The sequence below is a fragment of the Lissotriton vulgaris genome, chromosome 5, assembly GCF_964263255.1.
Source record: "Lissotriton vulgaris chromosome 5, aLisVul1.2, whole genome shotgun sequence".
NCBI classification, from domain to species: Eukaryota; Metazoa; Chordata; class Amphibia; order Caudata; family Salamandridae; genus Lissotriton; species Lissotriton vulgaris.
Window position 1 is genome coordinate 1,961,283,155 of NC_141693.1, and position 22,204 is coordinate 1,961,305,358.

The following is a 22,204-nucleotide window of genomic DNA, read 5'->3' on the forward strand; positions in this document are numbered from 1 at the left end:
CCCTAAGTGCTTAGGCGCGCATTGAGATCTGCCGACCGCGCACCTGCCTGTGTTCTTCGAGTTTGGAGAGCAAGGACAGGGGGCCGTTCGTTCGGCCTTTTAGCGGCTAAACTTTGGAACTCTCTCCCAGTGCACATTAGAGGTATTCCCAATCTCTTGATGTTCCGCAAAACCATAAAAACCTGGCTGTTTACCATTATCTGATGTTTAAGCGCTGGGTGGTCTTTCTGCTTCTGTCTCTGGTTTTTGGTTGCGCTGGGACGCCTCGTTGCTGAGGCAGCCATGCGCATTACAAGTCTTAAATAAATTCATTTATGTAGCACTTTTTACATCCTTGTGCGGACCAAAGCGCCATGATTTCTATAATGAGTCTGAGCACTGTCAGGCCTTAACAAAAATCTTTCCTCGTCCTCAAATTTATTGTTAGCAAAATGTCTGACGGTGATGTGGCTGTGAAGCATGCGTTCATTCATCCGACCATCCATTCTGCTTGTCCCTCCTTGCCTGCTTGGGGTACCCTGACTGACTATTGCGTGGAACTGCACGAGCGTTTGCTGCCTGTCAAGTTACATGGAGACACTTGACGGGCTGGCCCTGGACCCAGAGTCCCGTGGCTGGCTGCCCTGGACCCAGAGACCCCTGGCCGGCTGGCCCTGGACCCAGAGACCCCTGGCCGGCTGGCCCTGGACCCAGAGACCCCTGGCCGGCTGGCCCTGGACCCAGAGACCCCTGGCCGGCTGGCCCTGGACCCAGAGACCCCTGGCCGGCTGGCCCTGGACCCAGAGACCCCTGGCCGGCTGGCCCTGGACCCAGAGACCCCTGGCCGGCTGGCCCTGGACCAGAGACCCATGGCTGGCTGGCCCTGGACCCAGAGACCCGTGGTCGGCTGGCCTGCCCTGGACCCAGAGACAGCTGGCTGGCTGGCCCGCCCTGGACCCAGAGACAGCTGGCTGGCTGGCCCGCCCTGGACCCAGAGACAGCTGGCTGGCTGGCCCGCCCTGGACCCAGAGACAGCTGGCTGGCTGGCCCGCCCTGGACCCAGGGACAGCTGGCTGGCTGGCCCGCCCTGGACCCAGAGACAGCTGGCTGGCTGGCCCGCCCTGGGCCCAGAGACCGCTGGCTGGCTGGCTGGCCCGCCCGACCCAGAGGCTGCTGGCTGGTTGGCTGGCCGGTCCTGGGCCCAGAGACCGATGGCTGGCTGGCTGGCCTGCCCTGGGCCCAGAGACTGCTGGATGGCTGGCCTGCCCGGGGCCCAGAGACCCCTGGCTGGCTGGCCTGCCCTGGGCCCAGAGACCGCTGACTGGCTGGCCTGCCCTGGGCCCGGAGACCGCTGGCTGGCTGGCTGGCCTGCCCTGGGGCCAGAGACCGCTGGCTGGCCTTCCCAGAGACCGCTAGCTGGCTGGCTGGCCCGACCTGGGCCGAGAGCCTGCTGGCTGGCTCGCCCAGAGACCGCTGGCTGGCTCGCCGGCTCGCCCAGAGACCGCTGGCTGACTCGCCCAGAGACCGCTGGCTGGCTGATCCGACCTGGGCCCAGAGCCCATAGACTGTTGGCTGGCCCACCCTAGGCCCAGAGCCCATAGACCGTTGGCTGGCCCGCCCTGGGCCCAGAAACTGCTGGCTGGCTGGCCTGCCCTGGGCCCGGAGACCGCTGGCTGGCTGGCCTGCCCTGGGGCCAGAGACCGCTGGCTGGCCTTCCCAGAGACCGCTAGCTGGCTGGCTGGCCCGCCCTGGGCCGAGAGCCTGCTGGCTGGCTCGCCCAGAGACCGCTGGCTGGCTCGCCCAGAGACCGCTGGCTGGCTGATCCGACCTGGGCCCAGAGCCCATAGACCGTAGGCTGGCCCACCCTACTCCCAGAGCCCAAAGACCGTTGGCTGGCCCGCCCTGGGCCCAGAGACTGCTGGCTGGCCCTCCCAGAGACCGCTGGCTGGCTGGCCCGCCCTGGGCCAGGAGTCTGCTGGCTGGCTTGCCCAGAGACCGCTGGCTAGCTGGCCCTGGGCCCAGAGACCGTTGGCTGACTAGCCCTCCCTGGGCACAAGGACCTCTGGCTGGACTGCCCTGGGCCCAGAGACCGCTGACTGGCTGGCCCGCCCTGGACCCAGAGACCGCTGGCTGGCTGGCCCGCCCTGGACCCAGAGACAGTTGGCTGGCTGGCCCGCCCTGGACCCAGAGACAGCTGGCTGGCTGGCCCGCCCTGGACCCAGAGACAGCTGGCTGGCTGGCCCGCCCTGGACCCAGAGACAGCTGGCTGGCTGGCCCGCCCTGGACCCAGAGACAGCTGGCTGGCTGGCCCGCCCTGGACCCAGAGACAGCTGGCTGGCTGGCCCGCCCTGGACCCAGAGACAGCTGGCTGGCTGGCCCGCCCTGGACCCAGAGACCGCTGCTGGCTTGCCAGCCCTGGGCCCAGAGACCGCTGGCTGGCTCTGTGGCCCACCCTGGGCCCAGAGACTGCTGGCTGGCCTTCCCTGGGCCCAGAGACCGCTGGCTGGCCTTCACGGAGATCGCTGGCTGGATTGCCCGCCCTGGGCCCAGAGACTGCTGGCTGGCCTTCACGGAGATCGCTGGCTGGATTGCCCGCCCTGGGCCCAGAGACTGCTGGCTGGCCCTCCCAGAGATTGCTGGCTGGCTGGCTGGCTGCCTGGCCCTCTTTGGGCCGAGAGCCTGCTGGCTGGCTCGCCCAGAGACCGCTGGCTGGCTGGCCCATCCTGGGCCCAGAGTCCATAGACCGCTGGCTGGCAGGCCTGCCCTGGGCCCAGAGACCTCTGGCTGGCTGGCCCGTCCTGGGCCCAGAGACCGCTGGCTGACTGGCCCGCCCTGGCCCAGAGGCTGCTGGCTGGTTGGCTGGCCCGCCCTGGCCCCAGAGGCCGCTGGCTGGTTGGCTGGGCCGTCCTGGGCCCAGAGGCTGCTGGCTGGTTGGCTGGCCCGTTCTGGGCCCAGAGACTGCTGGCTGGTTGGCTGGCCCGTCCTGGGCCTGAGGCCGCTGGCTGGTTGGCTGGCCCGTCCTGGGCCCAGCGACTGCTGGCTGGTTGGCTTGCCAGCCCTGGGCCCAGAGACTGCTGCTGGCTTGCCAGCCCTGGGCCCAGAGACTGCTGCTGGCTTGCCAGCCCTGGGCCCAGGAACTGCTGCTGGCTTGCCAGCCCTGGGCCCAGAGACTGCTGCTGGCTTGCCAGCCCTGGGCCCAGAGACTGCTGCTGGCTTGCCAGCCCTGGGCCCAGAGACTCCTGCTGGCTTGCCAGCCCTGGGCACAGAGACTCCTGCTGGCTTGCCAGCCCTGGGCACAGAGACTACTACTGGCTTGCCAGCCCTGGGCAAAGAGACTACTACTGGCTTGCCAGTCCTGGGCACAGAGACCGCTGGCTGGCTGATCCGGCCTGGGCCCAGAGCCCATAGACCGTTGGCTGGCCCACCCTGGGCCCAGAGCCCATAGACCGTTGGCTGGCCCGCCCTGGGCCCAGAGACTGCTGGCTGGCCCTCCCAGAAACTGTTCGCTGGCTGGCCCGCCCTGGGCCCAGAGACTGCTGGCTGGCCCTCCCAGAAACTGTTCGCTGGCTGACCCGCCCTGGGCCAAGAGCCTGCTGGCTGGCTCGCCCAGAGACCGCTGGCTGGCTGGCTGGCCTCCCCTGGGCCCAGAGACCTCTGGCTGGCTGTCCTCCCCTGGGCCCAGAGACCTCTGGCTGGCTGTCCTCCCCTGGGCCCAGAGACCTCTGGCTGGCTGTCCTCCCCTGGGCCCAGAGACCTCTGGCTTGCTGGCCTGCCCTGGGCCCAGAGACCGCTGGCTGGCTGGCCCGCCCTGGGCCCAGAGACCGCTGGCTAGCTGGCCCGCCCTAGCCTAGAGGCTGCTGGCCGGTTGGCTGGCCCGCCCAGAGGCCGCTGGCTGGCCCGCCCAGAGACCGCTGGCTGGCCCGCCCAGAGACCGCTGGCTGGCTGGCCCGAGAGCCTGCTTGCTGGCTCGCCCAGAGACCGCTGGCTTGCTGACCCGCCCTGGGCCCCTCCCTGGGCCCAGAGCCAATAGATCGCTGGCTGGCCTGCCCTGGACCCAGAGACCGCTGGCTGGCCTGCCCTGGGCCCAGAGACCGCTGGCTGGCCTGCCCTGGGCCCAGAGACCGCTGGCTGGCCTGCCCTGGGCCCAGAGACCGCTGGCTGGCCTGCCCTGGGCCCAGAGACCGCTGGCTGGCCTGCCCTGGGCCCAGAGACCGCTGGCTGGCCTGCCCTGGACCCAGAGACCGCTGGCTGGCCTGCCCTGGGCCCAGAGACCGCTGGCTGGCCTGCCCTGGGCCCAGAGACCGCTGGCTGGCCTGCCCTGGGCCCAGAGACGCTGGCTGGCCCGCCCTGGGCCCAGAGAACGCTGGCTGGCCTGCCCTGGGCTCAGAGCCCAGAGACCGCTGGCTGACCCACCCTGGGCCCAGAGCCCACAGACCGCTGGCTGGCCCGCCCCGGGCCCAGAGCCCATAGACCGCTGGCTGGTTGGCCCGCCCTGGGCACAAAGACCACTGGCTGGTTGGCCCGCTCTGGGCAAAGAGACCACTGGCTTGCCCCATTCACAGGTTGTGCCTTTCACCATTCACAAGTTGCGCCTTTTACCATTCACAAGTTGCGTCTTTCACTATTCACAAGTTGCGCCTTTCACCCTTCACGGATTGCGTCCTCTCACCATTCACAGATTGCGTCCCTCTCACCATTCTCAGGTTGCACCCCTCTCACCGTTCACAGATTGCGCCCCCTCAACATTCACAGATTGCGCCCCCTCACCATGTACAGATTGCGCCCCCTCATCATTCACAGATAGCGTCCCCTCATCATTCACAAATTGCGCCCCCTCACCGTTTACAGATTGCGCCCCCTCACCGTTCACAGATTGTGCCTCTCACCGTTCACAGATTGTGCCGCTGCCTGTTCACAGATTCTGCCACTCACCATTCATAGATTTCGCCACTCACAGATTCTGCCACTCACCATTCACAGATTCTGCCACTCACCATTCACAGATTCTGCCACTCACCATTCAGAGATTCTGCCACTCACCATTCACAAATTGTGATTCTGCCTCTCACCATTCACAGATTGTCTCTCACCATTTACATATTGTGATTGTCTCTCACCATTCAGAGATTCTGCCTCTCACCACTCACTGATTCTTCCTCTCACAACTCACTGATTCTGCCTCTCACCACTCACTGATTCTGCCTCTCACCACTCACTGATTCTGCCTCTCACCACTCACTGATTCTGCCTCTCACCACTCACTGATTCTGCCACTCACCACTCACTGATTCTGCCACTCACAGATTCTGCCACTCACAGATTCTGCCACTCACCATTCACAGATTCTGCCTCTCACCATTCACAGATTCTGCCTCTCACCATTCACAGATTGCTCCTCTCACCATTCACAAATTGTGATTCTGCCTCTCACCATTCACTGATTCTGCCTCTCACCACTCACTGATTCTGCCTCTCACCACTCACTGATTCTGCCTCTCACCACTCACTGATTCTGCCACTCACCACTCACTGATTCTGCCACTCACCACTCACTGATTCTGCCACTCACCACTCACAGATTCTGCCACTCACAGATTCTGCCACTCACCATTCACAGATTCTGCCACTCACCATTCACAGATTCTGCCACTCACCATTCACAGATTCTGCCTCTCACCATTCACAGATTCTGCCTCTCTCCATTCACAGATTCTGCCTCTCACCATTCACAGATTCTGCCTCTCTCCATTCACAGATTCTGCCTCTCACCATTCACAGATTGCTCCTCTCACCATTCACAAATTGTGATTCTGCCTCTCACCATTCACTGATTCTGCCTCTCACCACTCACTGATTCTGCCTCTCACCACTCACTGATTCTGCCTCTCACCACTCACTGATTCTGCCACTCACCACTCACTGATTCTGCCACTCACCACTCACTGATTCTGCCACTCACCACTCACAGATTCTGCCACTCACAGATTCTGCCACTCACCATTCACAGATTCTGCCACTCACCATTCACAGATTCTGCCTCTCACCATTCACAGATTCTGCCTCTCTCCATTCACAGATTCTGCCTCTCACCATTCACAGATTCTGCCTCTCACCATTCACAGATTCTGCCTCTCACCATTCACAGATTGCTCCTCTCACCATTCACAAGTTGTGATTCTGCCTCTCACCATTCAGAGATACTGTCTCGGCCCCTCCTCCCTCCATGCAGCTCATCCGCCCCCGGCAAGTGCAGGTCAGGGCGGCGCTCCTCCCACTTGCTCAGGGCTGAGGTGACATCGTGTTTCATCAGCCGCTGAGGACGGGCTAAAGAGAGGGCAAGAGGTGCCGGGCAGCAGACGAGCACCGGCTGGAGAGGGACTGGCAGCGCGCCCGGGGCACCTACCGCGCCAGTAAATTGTCTTTCTCTCTTATTTATTGTGTTTTTGAATTTCTTACTCTTACTTAAGTTGCTGCAAATATTTCTTCCTTTCACTTTCTGATAGCCAAAGTCGACATTTCTTAGGCTTATTTTCTTTCCTGGTGGCGCCCCTTCCTGCTCTCGGTTTCGCATTATATATATATATATATATATATATATATATATATATATATATATATATATATATATATCTCCCCCTCTTCCCTTTGCGGCAGTACTTCATCTGTCGACCTCTGCAGGATGAAAAGCTGGACTCGCCCAGCCAGTACTCAATCTCTTAACATGCAGATCGTAACAAATGTCATGAGAGTTCACGTCCCTATCTGCTACAAGTGTCTTTTTTATCACTGAAATTTTTGCAGAAAGAAGAACGCCAAATTGATTTCCAAACTACGAATTGTAATTGCTTTTAAATAGCGCTTACAATCCCTGACGAGTCGTCGAAGCGATTTTCAGAGAGTAGCACGCTAATAGGAACCCAAAAAGGATTAGTGGTGTATTCATTTAGAGAAATATGAATTTAATTTTGGAAAAGGGTCGGTGCTGGTGGTTTTTCTTCATTTTAAATAGGAGTCCAAGGTGTCTGCTTTGGTGTGTAATGATTTGCCAGTTTGTCTGTGAATTCTTGAGTAATTGCATAAGCTCCTTCTAGGCAATTCATTTTACAAAATTCGGCGAGAAGTTTATAGAATTCTTTGTTTGCACATTTAGCATTTTGAATTCTGTCTGAATAGTATCTTTTTATACCTTTTTTGATTGCTTACTTGTAAAATCTGTAGGTGAAGTTTGTCTTGATTGTTGTTTGTTTTGAGCCAGATGCGTCACAGTTTTCTAATTTTGTAATTAATCTCTTAGCTCTGTATTCCTCCAAGGTACTTGTTTTAGTTTGTTCTTTTTTGTGTTGTTCTGAGCGGTATTAGGATATCAAAAGCTTTCTGTAGCCACTCCTATAGTTCTTGAGCGGAATTTATAGAGTCCAGATCTGTATTGGATGCTAGTTGTGTTTCTAAGTCTTCAAAATAGAGTTTGTTCCATGGTCGATGGGCGGATGCATGTACACTTGTTTTAGGTGCAGCACTTTGTGTTATTTTAGGTTGGAAGGCAAGCAAATGGTGGTCTGACCATGTGACTGGAGTATTTGTGCGAAAGCCACTATTCCCGGATTTGCAAAAATGGCATCTAAGTAGTATCCAGCGATGTTTGTGGATGATCTGATATAAGTTCAGTGTGTCTAGGGCATTGATGATTGCTTTTGGATGGGGCATATTCTGTTTGTCTAGAAGTGTGTCTGGGAATGTTGCATTGCTAGGGGGAGGTCTGTAAAGGAAAAGGTAGTTACAGGAGGAAGATGGTGTAGGGTTGCATCTGGTGAAGCGGGTTTCACATCCTTATATGGAGACTTTGTCCGCTTTAGTGATGTTTAATGTTTGCTTGAACACAACAGCTAGACCACATCCTCTTTTCCTTTATGACTTTGTGTGATAGTTTGATAGCCTAGAGGAACGGCTTCATGTAACACTGGAGCCATGTCCTCTCCCAACCATTATTCAGTTATGAATAGTATGTCAGGTTGTGTGTCAGTGAGAAGGTCGTAGATGCGATGCTTGTTTTGTAATAGTGATAGACCAATTATTAGTAGGCAGTTTAGAGAATGACTGTCTTTTGGTGATGGTGTGACTTTGTTTTGTAGAAGAGGGAGCAGTGCTTTGTGGATTTGTAGCAGGTGTGTCCTTAGTACTAGTATTATCTGTATGAGGATAGCAACAGTGTAACTGTTCGGTATCGTATTCCTCATCCAGCAGGCTAAGAAGTCATTTTGATGGGTCTGCATGAGGTGGTGGAGATGACGTTTGAGAGTGAGTTAGTAAGCTAAGTTGTTTTTGTAGAGTAGCCTTGTTGTGCAGTATACCTGGATATGCGAAGTTGTGAAGAGTGGCATGTTGTGTATTTTGTTTGCATCTGTTCAGGGTGGAATGTGTATGAGATTGGGGTGGTTGTGCAGCATGTGGGTCTTGTTGTAAGGTTCTAAAGTGGTTTAAAGAGAGTTGCTGTGTTGGTGTATATGCATTAAGTGTAGAGAAGGCTTGTCAGTAGAGTTGGTTTAGGGTGGGTATTGTTTGTGTAGTTATCAGGGTTAAAGTAGGCGTATGTTTCTGGTTTATGACAAAAGTTTTATAAAGCATTGTGTGTGTGAGATTTTGTTGTGCTGGTGTGTATGTGATGTTTTGTTTTTGAGGAGTAGTGAGAGGAGATGATGTGTTTGTTTTCTGAGAGATATCTGTATATAAAGTACTGTTGGTGAGTAGAGGCTGCAAGGTAAAGGGGTGGTGGTGTGTTGTGGAAAAGAGTGTATATGGTGTGTGAGAGAAGATGGACAAGAGTTAGGAGTGTTTCTGTCAGATTTGATTGGTGGAAGAGGTAATGTGTGGTGGAGTGTAAGGGTTGTGTAGTTGTGTTGTTTTTGGTAAAAGGAGGAGGAGGGTGGTGGATGAAAAGATGGAAGGTTGAGTATAGGTTTGGTGGTCACAGAATGGGGTCTGTTAGGGATAATTAGAGGGTAGTGCTGCTTCTTTGTATGAGCATGGAGTGTGTGTCTAGATGGGATATAGTTACGTATGGTGTTGATTTAGGTTGTGTTGGTGATGTGTGGATTGGTTAGTGATATAGGATAGTGGTGTTTTGTGTGTGAGTGAAGGTCCCATTATAGGTGCAGTTTGTGGGGTTTTGTAATGCGTGTACAGACATTGAAATGCGTCTGGGGTTTGTTGGAGGTAATGTGTTGAGTGCATTTGCTGTGAGTCTGTTACAATGTTTGTGGTTATGGATAGGATGAGGTGGGAGGTGGGAGCTGGTGAATGGGGAATACAGGGCAGCATCTCTGGCCCTAGGCCTGACCAGTCCAGAACAGGCCCAAACGGGCAACTGTCCTTGTCCTCTTCGATCTTAACCACGATGCACGGGCTGAGACACCCTTAATCCTAGACTTAAGTAGCCCTAGTGGTCAGGTGAGCTCTAAGGCCAATGGGAATCCTTACTCTAACCAATCAGATTACTAGCTGTAAGCTCTAGGGCCAATATGAGACCAGGCCCTTATAACCAATCACACACCAAATCCTAGCAGCCAATCAAAAACAAAAACCCTAAGCCCTAGGTTCAATAGAAACCCTAACCCTAGGAACCAATCAAAAACCCTAAAACCTATCCGCCAATCGGAACACTAACCTTAAGCCCAATAGAAACACCAGATACCGCAGCCAATCAGTGCACATATGTAACTTCCAATAGCTTGTTATATAAGGGGGGTGTGTGACCTCAAGCTCAGGCTGCTGGGCAGGGGGCTGGGAGCTGCTCCCCTGTTTCAGAATCTCCTTGGAGAAAGACAGGCTCAATCCACACTGGAGGTCTGAAGGTAAGGGCCTAAACTATGCCACTAACAATACTGCTTTTCCTGCACTTTAACAACTCACTCTCCTAGCCAAAAACGACTGCTACATACACTTTCCGAACACTGTTTAAACCTTAAGAGCCGATTACTTCAGCCTCAAAGCACACTCTGCTTAGCCTCTGAGGTGTAATATGCCTTTGTTTCTTTTTTAATTGTTTTACTTTAAAAAAAATATATTTTTTTACTCTCATTGACAAAAAGGGAGCTGGGGTGGATTGCTTACACATAGGTCTGAGCACAGATTAGGACAAAAACTAGGAGGAAAATAAAGCACTCATGGGCAGGTAAAACAGCAGTTTAATCTACAAAGCGCACAATCCAACAGTCACGTGTGGAGGAAAATCACTTTTAAAGTTTAAGGAAATAGACAGCACAAAGTCTGTATTCTTACCACCTCCTTGTCCTTTGTTGACTGGGATGTTGGTCACAGGGAAGCTGAAAATGGAGGTGACTGTCTTGGGGTTCCCTTACACAAACCTTACGGGGCCTGAGCAGGTGTGCGAGGAGGGCTCAGGGTTGCTTGGGAGCTAGAGATCCAATCAGTAAGCTCAGGCTGCTGGACAGGGAAGGAGTCGCAATCCATCTGCTATGCAGCTTATAATGCCACCCACTGTTCACAGACCCCAGCACAGGAACAGCCACATATCTAGGGCAGCAGAGTCTAGTTAATAATTACATTTCCTCTTTCTCGTATTCTCTTGTAACATATTTACCATTTTGTTTAAGTAATAAGGTCATTATAGGTTTCATGTAAATATCCTAGTCTCTTGTGAGCAGCATGCAGAGGGCCCACGTTCTTATGTTGGCTTCGAAAAGGTGTATTATTGTATGGGATTGATGTGTGGAGCTTGAAGTGCTCACTGACAGATGGCAGTTCTTAGCATGTTGTGAGCATTGCAAGTGGAAGTGAAAAGTTGCATGATGGCCCCCTTCTAATAATGTTGCCTTCTCTTCCCACAGATCCATTCAGTACCATCCTCATCCCAGCATGTCAACTCTCTACCTCTCTCCGCACCCAGACAATGCGCAGAACATACGGGTGCGCATAGCCGCGGCGTACGGTCCGCTGGCGGTACGTGTTGTGGAGGTGACACCAGGCACGGCGGCATGCCAAGCTGCTCTCAAGCGGTTTCCCTTGGCCAAGTTACCAGCTATGGAGATGGCGACGGGGGCGGCTGTGTCTGGTGCCAGTGCTGTGTCCTATGCCCTGGCTCCTGACAGCCTGAGGGGGACCGGGCCCAAGGAGGCGGCCCTGGTCCATCAGTGGGTCAACTACGCTGACAACGAGGTGACCCAGCCGGCCTGCGCTTGGACCTTTTCTGCGCTGCTGCTGATCCAGCCCAACAAACAGGTGAGGAATAGGGGTGAAGGTGTAGGGTTTATCCAGCAACAGCTCTGAGGGGAAGATGCTGGACTGTGGAAGAAACATGTTGAGTCACGGGGAGAGGCGCAGATCTTGTGCTGCAAAGGTTAAGTATGAACACATTAGGGGTGGATTGTGGAGTGAAGTTAGTAGAGGAGGTTGGTGCAGAGCTCTGCTGTTTAAGGGACTGATGCAAGAAATCAAACTGTTGATTGTGAGCAGAGTCTCGGGCTCTCGCGTTGCTGGCATATTCCACCAAAGGCGTCCAGTAACAGAGGGTCTGTTGTGTGGGGATACTTATTTGGTGGATCTGCTAGCTAAGAAGGTACTTAGCAGCTGTTGGAGACTCTAACTGGGTGGACTGCAGCTGCTGGACACATTTTGTTATTATTATTATTTTAAATTTATAAGGCGCACAGCTGCCCAAGGGTTTTCCGGCGGTGCCTGAAAGGACCAAAAGAAAGAGGGGAACTTTATTGATTGAAAAGCCAAGTCTTCAATGCCTTACGAAAATTAATAAAAGTAGTCTCTTGTTTAGACAATAAGGGAAGGGAATTCCACAGAGTAGGGCCCAGGCAGGAGAACGAGCTGCCGCCCATACGAGACAATCTATGCCTAGGCATCGTAAATCGCGACTGAGTGGATGAACGGAGAGAGCAAGCTGGGGCATATTAATGGACAATAGTATTTAAGTATTCAGGGACCTTGCCGGTTTTGATGTTAAAAATATAGGTTAAAGCCTTAAATTTAATGCAGCTTTCAGCCTTGAGCCAGTGGAGTTCTCTTAAAGAGTTAGCAATGGGGTCAAATTTCGAAATATGGCAAAGTAGGCGGGGTGCAGCATTTTGTACAACCTGTAACTTGTGTATGACATCCTTATTGGCTCCCAGGAAAAGGATGTTGCTATAGTCCAAGCAAGACATGACAAGAGCCTAGACAACCGTTCTTTGGATAGAGACTGGCAACATCCACACAATTTTCCTGAGCCATTTAAGGATGCCAAAGCAGGTTCAAGCCACCATAACTGCTTGATGTTTCATAGAAAGTCGATCCTCCAACACAAAACCTAAGTTGTGTGCTTGTTGGACGGGCTGAGGAAGGGGGCCCAGTTCAGATGGCCAGTGTTGGGGGGCCCCATAGTTCTTTATTCTTCCCCAGTATCAGCACCTTGGTCTGATCCCCGTTAAGTTTTAATGAATTGGCTTGCATCCACCTTGCAACTTTACAGAGTCCTGCTTGAAGGGATGAGGGCGTAGACACTCCTTTAGCAGAAAGAGAAAAGGTTATTTGGGTGTCGTCAGCATACGAAAAAATTGCCAACCCTGATTCAGTGGCTATGTCAGCCAGAGGTTTCACATATATATTGAATAATACGGGGCTAAGAATAGAGCCCTGTGGTACCCCTTAACACCTTCGCTGCTAAGGCAATTCCCCTCCTGTGCTGGCGATTTTATTTTTCATTGTTTTATGACGAGCTGGGCTCGTCATCAGCACACGACCACTGTGCACCATGACGAGCCCAGCTCGTCATCAGCATCGAAAGGGTTAAGGCAGGGGTCTTCAATCTGTGGGGCGCGACCCCCAGGGGGGGCGTGGAGTCGTGGAAAGGGGTTCGCGCATTCCCGTCGCACTTCTGCCTGAATCTAGAATCCAAAACGTTTACTCTTCGTTTTGGATTCCGAACAGTGCATGTCATGGACTTCTCTGATTGGAGGACGTTGTAAAAGAATACAACGTCATTGACGACTGTCCTCTAATCAGAGAAACTGCAGGATGCGCTGCACACCAGGAAATGCCGGGAACTGGGGCCTTACATATGCACCTTTGGAGTGCGGAAGGCTCTGGAGCAGTGGTTCGTAAAGGTGCAAGCTGAAGGGTGCTGATCGGCCTTATTTTAATTTATACTCGGATTCTGTCTGGATGCCTCTGAGCCGGTACTGCACGGCAGTACTTATGTCCCTTCTTGTTTGGGACCAGCCCCAGAGCTTTTTTGCTGCCCATGTCCCCTTTTCATTTTTGCCATGGATGATTGAGCTGTGCCTTATTTAGATGCTGAACAGCGTACACAGCTATGCCTTGATGACATGCTCATAAGGTAAAAGCCAGCACATTGAATAATAAAAACTCAGTTCTTCGGCCGAGCTGCGGCCGTGAGGCGAGGATCCAAACTCCCGGGTTGCTGACAGGAGGCTGAGATAGTAATTAGGGACAAGAGATCGTAGGTTAAATGGACACGCTGAGAAGAGAAACTGGAGTACGGAGTTCTGCCGGAGAGAGATGGGAGTGATGGCGGGGAGGCAGGGGCCTGCTGGAAGTGGTAACATAACCTAACGTGGGCTTGAGCCTTGCACTTTTTCCTAAAACAATAATTTAAAGATAATTGGGTTTCTTGGAACGGGCGAATTGTCTGATGTGTTTGTATATCCTAACTGTCACCATGTATCCTTGTTGCGTTAATGTAGGTAAACTCCTTTAACAGATGTTGGATTCATGCAATAAGTATAATAATGTTTGCGCCTACGGCTTAACAATCATGTTTTTTTGGTGTCTGACGTCCTGTTGCTTTCGACACCAACATGAAATAAAGTACCCTTCTGGAAGTAGGCTTGAGGCCAAATTACTTATAGGAGTAACTTTTAATAAACGGAACTTTAAAAACATTAAAATGTTTGCAGGGGGCTTACTGACACTGGCTTGAGGATTTAGGCGCCATAAATATGGAATGTTGTCATCAACAGCTGGTGTGGCAACCTCGTGTGAGTGCCTGGGATCTAAAAGGTTAGCCATCGCCGCACTGCTAGATTTTTCGGCACGCCCATGCACAAATTTATATTAACTCTGATGCCCTTTGCCACCCATAAGACTGAGCAGCACCAAGGGAAGTGGGCAGCCTTTGCTTCCCCCATCTACTGAAGGCTTAAAGGGTATGTATTTTATTAGACAGTAGTCTGTTTGCCTTTGTATACCTGAACAAGCATTGGCATAGCCAATAGGTCTCGTCTTTGGGACCTTATATGTGTTTAGCCAGAGATAGAGAGTGAGTGCGAGAGAGAGAGATAATGAGCGAGAGTGTGTGAGCTCTTGTGTGTGCGTGTGTGTGAGGGAGAGAGAGATTGAAGAAGCGAGAGAGAGGAGGGGTGGAAGAGGGGAACAGATAGTGCGTTATACGAAGAGAATGACCACAGGAGGGATGAAAAGAAATAGAGGATGAGAATCTGGATGATGGCTAGGCAGAGAAAGAGAGATGGCAGAAGACTAGATACAGAGATACAAAAAGAGCAAAAAACAGACAAGGGGAAATAGTGATAGAATAAGTGTAAAGAGATAAACAGGTGCAGAGAAAGAAGAAGAAAAAGTGTGACAGAGGAAGTGCTTAAGGGAGATAAATGAATATATAGGGAAGGGAAAATTAGTAGAAAATACATGAAAACGAGCACCCATAATTTGGCTAGAAGCCTTGTGGCCCTTCAGACGCAACACAACCTTCCCATGGGAGCGTCACAATCCCACTGTGCTCCGCAAGTAAATGGATATAATGTGAGGGAAGCATGATGTGCATTTAATAGGGCATTTGTCCTGAGATGACTCAGTGGCAATTGCATTTTGAGAAGTGTATACTGATTTATAGTTCCAAACCAATAATGGATTTAAAGTGTGATATCTCGAGAACTGTATGTTCTAGAATCCAACCAGAGACATCATGTGTTGTGTGCACTCGGACTCGAGCTCTCAGAGAGCTAAGGGGGTGCCTTTTACTTTCTTTCCAAGGCAGGGTTGGGGCAGTGCGACTGTCGTGCAGGCTCCAGGTGCTCTGCCCCCTTTTGAAGTGGTGCTGCCACCAAGCCGGGTCTGGTGGCTTAGTGGACTATTGCATCCACTGTAGGGGCCTGTGTTGGACCTCATGGTCACAGGTTCAAATCCCGGCAGGTCCACTTGGCCTTTCATTAACCTGAGGTCGATAAAATGAGTACCATTGAGTTGGGTAACAATAAAAATCTGTTATTCAGCGCCTTGAGACCCTAGCTTGCGTGATAGGTGTGCTTTACAAATACACATGTTATGTTATATTATGCAGCTGACAGAAAGGCAGTGTGCTTGGTGGGGGCCTGGGTGGGCGGGCTTGGAGGGGGCATAACATTGATGGGATGAAGGGGAAGAGCATGGACAGACAATTCACATGTGTGATTATTAGGTATTGAGAGGCAGGCTCAGGCATACTTTAACTGACAAAGAATGGAGGGGGGTGGGAGGAAAGAGGCATGTGTGAACTGTTTAACTCTGCACAAGACCTAAGGGACTTTACAAAGTTTGACTAGACATCTTTCTGTTGTTCATTGCTGTATTTTGTTTATAAACTGTTACTGCTGAGTTGAAAATGTTGCCCAGTGTCACAGTGTGTAAAACATTTCAGAATAATGATGCAGTAGTATCCCAAAATATGCGTATCACATAGCATTATTTACATTTTCTTACCACACAATTTTGTCGACCCTGCTGCATAATTTGGTCCTCCCTTGCCTCATAATTTTAATAGCCCTTCCTATAGGGCAGTCTGGGAGTGCCCACAGGGGTGGCCAGTCAGGTCAGTGTGTGTGCTTTATTTTGCTGCTTGCTGACCTGTTTTACAGTCTGGTGGATAGTTTTTACTCTTATTTCTGTTCTATTACCACAAATATTGTCTGCAGGACGCACAAGTGCATGTAGTCTACCATACCTTGCAAAATACCTCTAAAGTTCGGCCTTTACAAGTTTAAAATAATTCGGTCCTCACTTGCCTCATATTTCCAGTAACCCTGCCTTCTTAGAGATTTTTGGTTTGAAATGATGAGTAAGCCTGTGACTCCAACCTTGAGTCACCCACAAACCTTTAATATGCTAAACAGTGTTTAATAATATTTCCCCACCGTAAAAATGATTTGCCATGGGAACTGGAGGCGTTTGTGGTTGTCGGTGATGAGGAGTACCAAATTCTAGAATTTTTTTTCAGGAGGGGGTCCTTACGCCTGTAAATTTTGACAGGGGGGTCTCGGGGTCCAAAAGTTTGAAGACCTCTGCCTTAAGGGAACATGTGGATTTTGGACGTTGCAGCAGAGGAAAAGACCTGATAAGTGCGGTTCTCCAAGAAGTCCTCCAGCCATCTAAGGGGGAGCCCAGCCACACCAATGGATCGTAAAGCTTGCAATAGTACAGAGTGAGAAACAGTGTCAAAGGCGGCACTCAGATCTTATAGTATGAGTGCTACAATGCCACCTGCATCTAAATGGCTACGCAGCTTCTCAGTCACTCCTTGGAGCGTGGTTTCCGTTGAAAAACCTTTCCGAGAGGGATGTAAGAGCTCATGGGACTCAACGAACTGATGCAATTGTTGGTTCACGTGTTTTTCCAAAATTTTGAAAAAATAGGAAGCAGAGACATGGGGCGAAAGTTAGATGACTGTGTTGGATCAGCGCTTGCTTTCTTCAACAATGGAAGAATCATAGCGTGTTTCCACTCAGGTGGAATCACTGCTTCTTGCAGGGAAGCATTCAGTAGCCCCATGATCAATTTCATGGGAGGTGTCTCGATTTTCTGTAACACAGTGACAGGGAACATGTCTAAAGGAGAACCAGATTTCAGGCTGCCGAGAATCTGACTAAGAGTGATTGAATCAAGCGGGAGCCAATGCTCTTCGGCCAAGGGTCGGACTTAGAATGTAGGGGAGCAACAGAAGCTGGCTGTGTAATATTCAAGTGTGAAGAATTTAAAGCAGAGTAAATTGTCTCTACTTTTCTTTAAAAAAAACAGTGCAAGATCCTCACATTGGGATTCCGTGAGAATAGGAGAGGGAGCTTGGGTACCAGCTCCGGAGAGTTCTTTCACCAATTTAAAGGATTTTTGGGCAATATTGGGCATTGGTGATAGTAGAGCTCACGTAACCTGCCCGGGCAGTATTGCAGAGGGATTGATAACTTCTAATTGCTTGTTTATAAGCAATTTTAGACTCGGACGCATAATCCTTCCTCCAACGCCTTTCCAGCACTTTGCATTTACTTTTTTCTGTTTTAAGGCATTGTGAAAACCAAGGGGCAGGAGGGCGATGATTTTTTACCTTCTGAGTATCCACTGAATTAGAGATCCAACTATTAATCGACTCCAGGTCTGTCATGGAGACCTGGTTAATGGTAGGGATAGTATTAGTTAAAAGAGTGTTAAAAAACTTCATGTCGAATTTCCCCCAGTTCATAGAGTTGAACTTATTACCTACAGCAGAAGTAAAAAGGTTATTTAGATCTGTTGTGACCTTAAAACCGACTAAAAAGTGGTCTGACCAAAGGACAGGGAGAGCAGAGGAGCAACATACATTGAGAAGGGTTGAAAAAATGGGATCTAATAAATGGCCTGCCACATGAGTGGGACCTTTATTATGAAGCAAAATATTAATGGCCGCTCGATCAGTAATTAAAGTAGTGCTAACAGAGCATTTAGGATCGTCCAAATGAAGGTTAAGGTCCCCCACTATAGTAAAAGTAGCTGCTCTTAACAAATGAGGGGCGATTAGGTCTGGCAGGGAAGCGGCCCAATGGGCAGCTGGCCCAGGTGGATGGTAAATTAACACTCCTGAGAGGGTGAAATGGGGGGGTCAAGGCTAGTTGGAAAGACATAGCCTCACATCCCTTAAGGGTTAATTTAACAGATTTACATGTATACCGGTTATTAAAAATAATAGCAAGCCCACCACCCATTCTGTCTTCGCGATCACATCTTAGAATGAAATAATCAACTGGTAGCGCAGCCGCTACATCAGGACCAGAACTCCCATGAATCCAGGTTTCGTTTAAGAAAATAGCATCCGGTCGTGTACTAGTCAAAATATCAAATATGTCTGCTCTGTGATTTGGAAGCGAACGACAATTCATATTAAAAAACCTAAAAACAGGGCTAATAGAATTAGGACGACTAGAGTCCCGAATTTTAGTATGGTGCGGAGGGTCACTGAGGATTTTTTGAACTTTTTGGGGCTGAAAATCCAGTCTCAAGCTACACTTATCGCAAATATTCAGCAAATACTCAGCAGTATCAAAATGCACTTGCACGCAGTCATCGTGCTGACGGCTGTGGAGCTCTAAAAGTTGGTTAGAGGAGTAAGTAAGTCGGGCAATCTGAAATTGATTTGGTTGGACTCTGCAACTCTGGGAGACACTTACTAGGTGGACTCTGCAACTGTGGGTGACACTTACTAGGTGGACTCTGCAGCTGTGGGAGACACTTATTGGGTGGACCGGACAGCTGCGGCAGCCGCCCTAACCGTTAGGGCAACTCCTCTTCCCCTCTTTTGCTGCCCTGAAACCATGGGATTCGTGACCAGCAGTTTTATTTTTATTTGCAAGAAAAACAAATGACTCGTGCACTAAGGTTATATTGAGTTGTTATGTTTGTACTAGTTGATTCAATGCCCATTAGATTCCCTATGTTAGACTAATGTTCTGATTTGTTACCTTTGCCTCAAATTGTAAAGCGCGCTGATATCCTTTGGGATCAAGTTCGCGCTATATAAAACTTTATAAATAAATAATAAATAAATACTTATTGGGTGTACTCTGCAGCTACTTGGGATATTTATTGGGTGCATTCTGTAACTGTGTGATACTTATTGGGTGGACTCTACCACTGCAGGAGATTCTTTTGAGTGGACTCTGCAACTGCGAGAGATACTTATTGGGTGGACTCTGCAGCTGAGGGAGGGATTTGCTTGAGTGGACTTTGCTACTGCAGGAGATACTTATACTCGGTGGGCTCAGCAGCTGTAGGTGATTCTTATTGGATAGAACCAGCAGCACCGGTAGAAGGGGGACTGATTCAGTACAGTTGAAATTGGTTGGGTCTGGCGACAACAAGAAAACCCATGTAAGAAAATGGGAGCAATAAGACCTTTGAACGGGTGCAAGAGGAATATGACCTTTCACATACTCTGATATGTAAATATATGCAACTCAGACATGCATTGCAGGCGGAAGCATTTGATTGGCCAGAGCTGCCAGATTACACTGCTTTGATTGTTGTATTCTGCTCTTCATATAAAACATTGATTAAAAATATGTCTGATAAATTGATAGCCCTCCAACAGAGATAGAAACACGGTCTAGGCAGGTTGGAGGACATAAATTGGGAGGCGGTCGCGATACACCCCAGAGAAGTGGCTATTAAGGCATGGTCCCACCTGATCCAGTACAGGGTCCTTCACAGAGCTTACTGAAATAGATCTAAGCTCTAAAAAAAAAGGGAAGAGCCCTACCTGTGTAACCGAAAATAAGGTACTTTCCTTCATGCAATTTTGAGATGTCTTAATCTTCAAGCCTATTGGAGGATGATAATGAGGGAACAGGACGAGCTGCGTTTCGGTCAGAACTTGTTTATGTAACCAAGTGTAAAGAGCCACACAGAGGAGCTGGACTTACTCTAATTTCAACTCTGTTGCCATCTTGAATTGGTGTTTGTATTTACAGTTGTGGTCATTTTGAAACTTATTTCATGGCCTTCCTTTGCAGTGTTGTTGTTCAAGGCTTGATGCAGTGGGGGTCTTCTTTATTTAGAGCTTCATTTGCCTGAGGCCTGGGCTATGCCTTCCATAAAATCTGAGATGGCCTTTTAGAGTGTAGCATGGAAAGCAGGAAGTAGTTCTGAGTCTCATGACTGGCCTCCAGTATGAATAAAATGTGCACCATCTTGGTTTGGGCTGAGAAAGAGCTAATGCCTGGACTGGAATAATTCTTAAAAAGTAGCCTTTGAATCTTCCTACAATACTTTAATTAGAGAATTGCCATGTATCCCTTACTACCTAAAGAGTGCCAAAGTGTGGAGGAAGCATTTAAAGCGACCCCAAAACAGTGCCACACTGAGTTTTGATGCTATCATGGGAGAATATCTGATTGCATACTAAGGACCAGTGTGAAGGACGAATCCAAGATCCTCAACTGCAAACATGAGAGGAGCAGGGCTGTTCCCTTTTACCCGCTGCCACCAGAGGCCTGCAGACCCCGGAGATGCTGCACGCAGCCAGACACCGGTACAACAGTTGGACACCATCTTGCTTTGGGCAGTCGCAGACTACATTATGCATTAGACTGAGTTTGGGTATATGCAACATTGGTCATTGTAGTGGTGTGGGCTATGCTGGTTTGTGGAGATGCCATCTTAGTTTTGATCCGGGCATAAAACACCTTTATTCGGATGATTGTATGTGTAATCACTGAAAGCCTAGAAGGAGAGTCTCTAACTTGTAACCTTATCCTTCCAAACCTCCGTGTGTTGCAGTGCTCGTTAATTTCTCTGTCCTGAACCTTTAAATTAACTGCATGACTGCCATTTTCTCCTCCATCTCTGTTGCCTTTTCAAGGTGACTGAGAAAATGGATACAAAGGGAAATTTTGAAGGGTTTGTACTCCAGGAGTTGTTGTGGAATGTCTATAGCCAGCTGATACCTAAGAGAAGGGTACAGTAGGTCGAGCATTATGGAAATACTGACTGGCACAGTAAGAGCAGTACTAGTTCTTGCCAGATGAAGCAATTTTCTCAATATTACAAATGTGCAGATTCCAGTTGGTTAATAGGATAAAGTGATGTGTTTGGTATCTCACAGTTTTGTCATGTATTACAGCCACCATTAGAACTCAAGTCTCCTGTTTCCACATTTCACTACACTGTCATCACATTTAGATGCAACACATCTACACTATTTCTGCATCTTTGTCTAGCTGCCATGCTTGACTTTCGTTCTCACATGGTGTGTCTGGTGAACTCCCATTTCTTTTCAATCTAGATGATGTATGTTTTCTGGCATTTTCATCCAAGTCCTATACAGCGTTGTACTGATTGTTGCTCTTACAGATACTGTTATATTTTTGTCTGGTGTCTCCTGATGGTTGTCACGTGGTGGTCTCCACAGGTTTAATGATTGTATTGTCAAATGATAGCTGAATTAAAACCCAGCCAGTGAAGACATTATTTGCTTTGCAGCATTCGGTTAAAGCTGAAAGTTGATGCTCATAATTGGCCAAAAGTTGGCAAAACCATGGCAGCACCTTATGGACTCGTCTATTCAAAATTTGGCAAAAATAGAGGTCTCTTGCTTTTATTCTCCTGCCTGAGAATCTTTTCTGGTTCACGACTATTATGGCACTGGATTGGTTTCCACTCAACCACTGCATGACCTGTTTTGCGGATTCTGGGGAAGGGCCTAATGAATGTCGTGAAAGAAATTTTGTCTGATGATTTCTTTACTGCATGTTAAGTTTTGCTATTCTTGCTTAACCTTTCCTCTTTGTGTCGTGAAAATCTTTTGTTGTGGTTCCATATTGTAAAATGTATATAATAGTATTACATGGTGACAGTGATCAGGCCTGTTTCATTGTGTAGCAATGCCTGCTCTGGTCTAGGCGATAAGTTAGCTCTCCTCGCATCGCTGTAGCTTCCTGCCTTCACAGTAACCATTTTTTCACATCTGTTCTGGGCTGCTGTAATTCCTCAGATCACAGAGAGGGCACAGACTGAGCTGAAGAAGGTACTGCACACTCTGGATTGTCACATGAAGATGCGAACATACCTGGTGGGAGAGCGTATCACCTTGGCTGACATCGCTGTGGCTTCCTCTCTACTTCTGCCCTTTAAATATGTGAGTATTTTTGTATAAATATTTTTGTGAGGATTTTTGGCTTCACCATGCCAATCCTCATGGCATGTTGTGTTTCGCTGTGGGTTGTAACAATAGATTATTTACTGAACAAATGGGCAACTGAGGTACTTCGCTGCACAGGTGTATATTGGTAAGAAGCTACCAACCCTGCTGGTTTTTCAGGGGATGAAGCTTCCTGTCTAAGTTCATCGTGGAATGAAGCCTCCAGCCCATGTGTTTAATGGGATGACACAGTAACTCATGGTGTCTAAGATGATGCTTCCTGTCTGGGTATATCATTGGATGAAGCTTCTGGTTAGTTGCCTCATG

At 49.8% G+C, this 22,204-nt stretch overlaps 1 protein-coding gene across 5 annotated transcripts in view; it reads left to right on the forward strand.

The window, feature by feature from the left end:
* Positions 1-22,204, forward strand: part of VARS1 (valyl-tRNA synthetase 1) — a 210,202-nt gene that overhangs the window by 32,446 nt on the left and 155,552 nt on the right. For 3 of the 5 annotated variants that reach the window (XM_086924647.1, XM_086924645.1, XM_086924644.1), the window contains exons 2-3: positions 10,824-11,214; positions 21,731-21,874. In XM_086924647.1, coding sequence (XP_086780773.1) covers positions 10,852-11,214; positions 21,731-21,874 — 507 coding nt within the window. In that variant the 5' untranslated portion in view covers positions 10,824-10,851. Of the gene's footprint in view, positions 1-6,281; positions 6,390-10,823; positions 11,215-21,730; positions 21,875-22,204 lie in introns of those variants that run through there. The other 2 variants (XM_086924646.1, XM_086924648.1) reach the window with 1 other exon arrangement.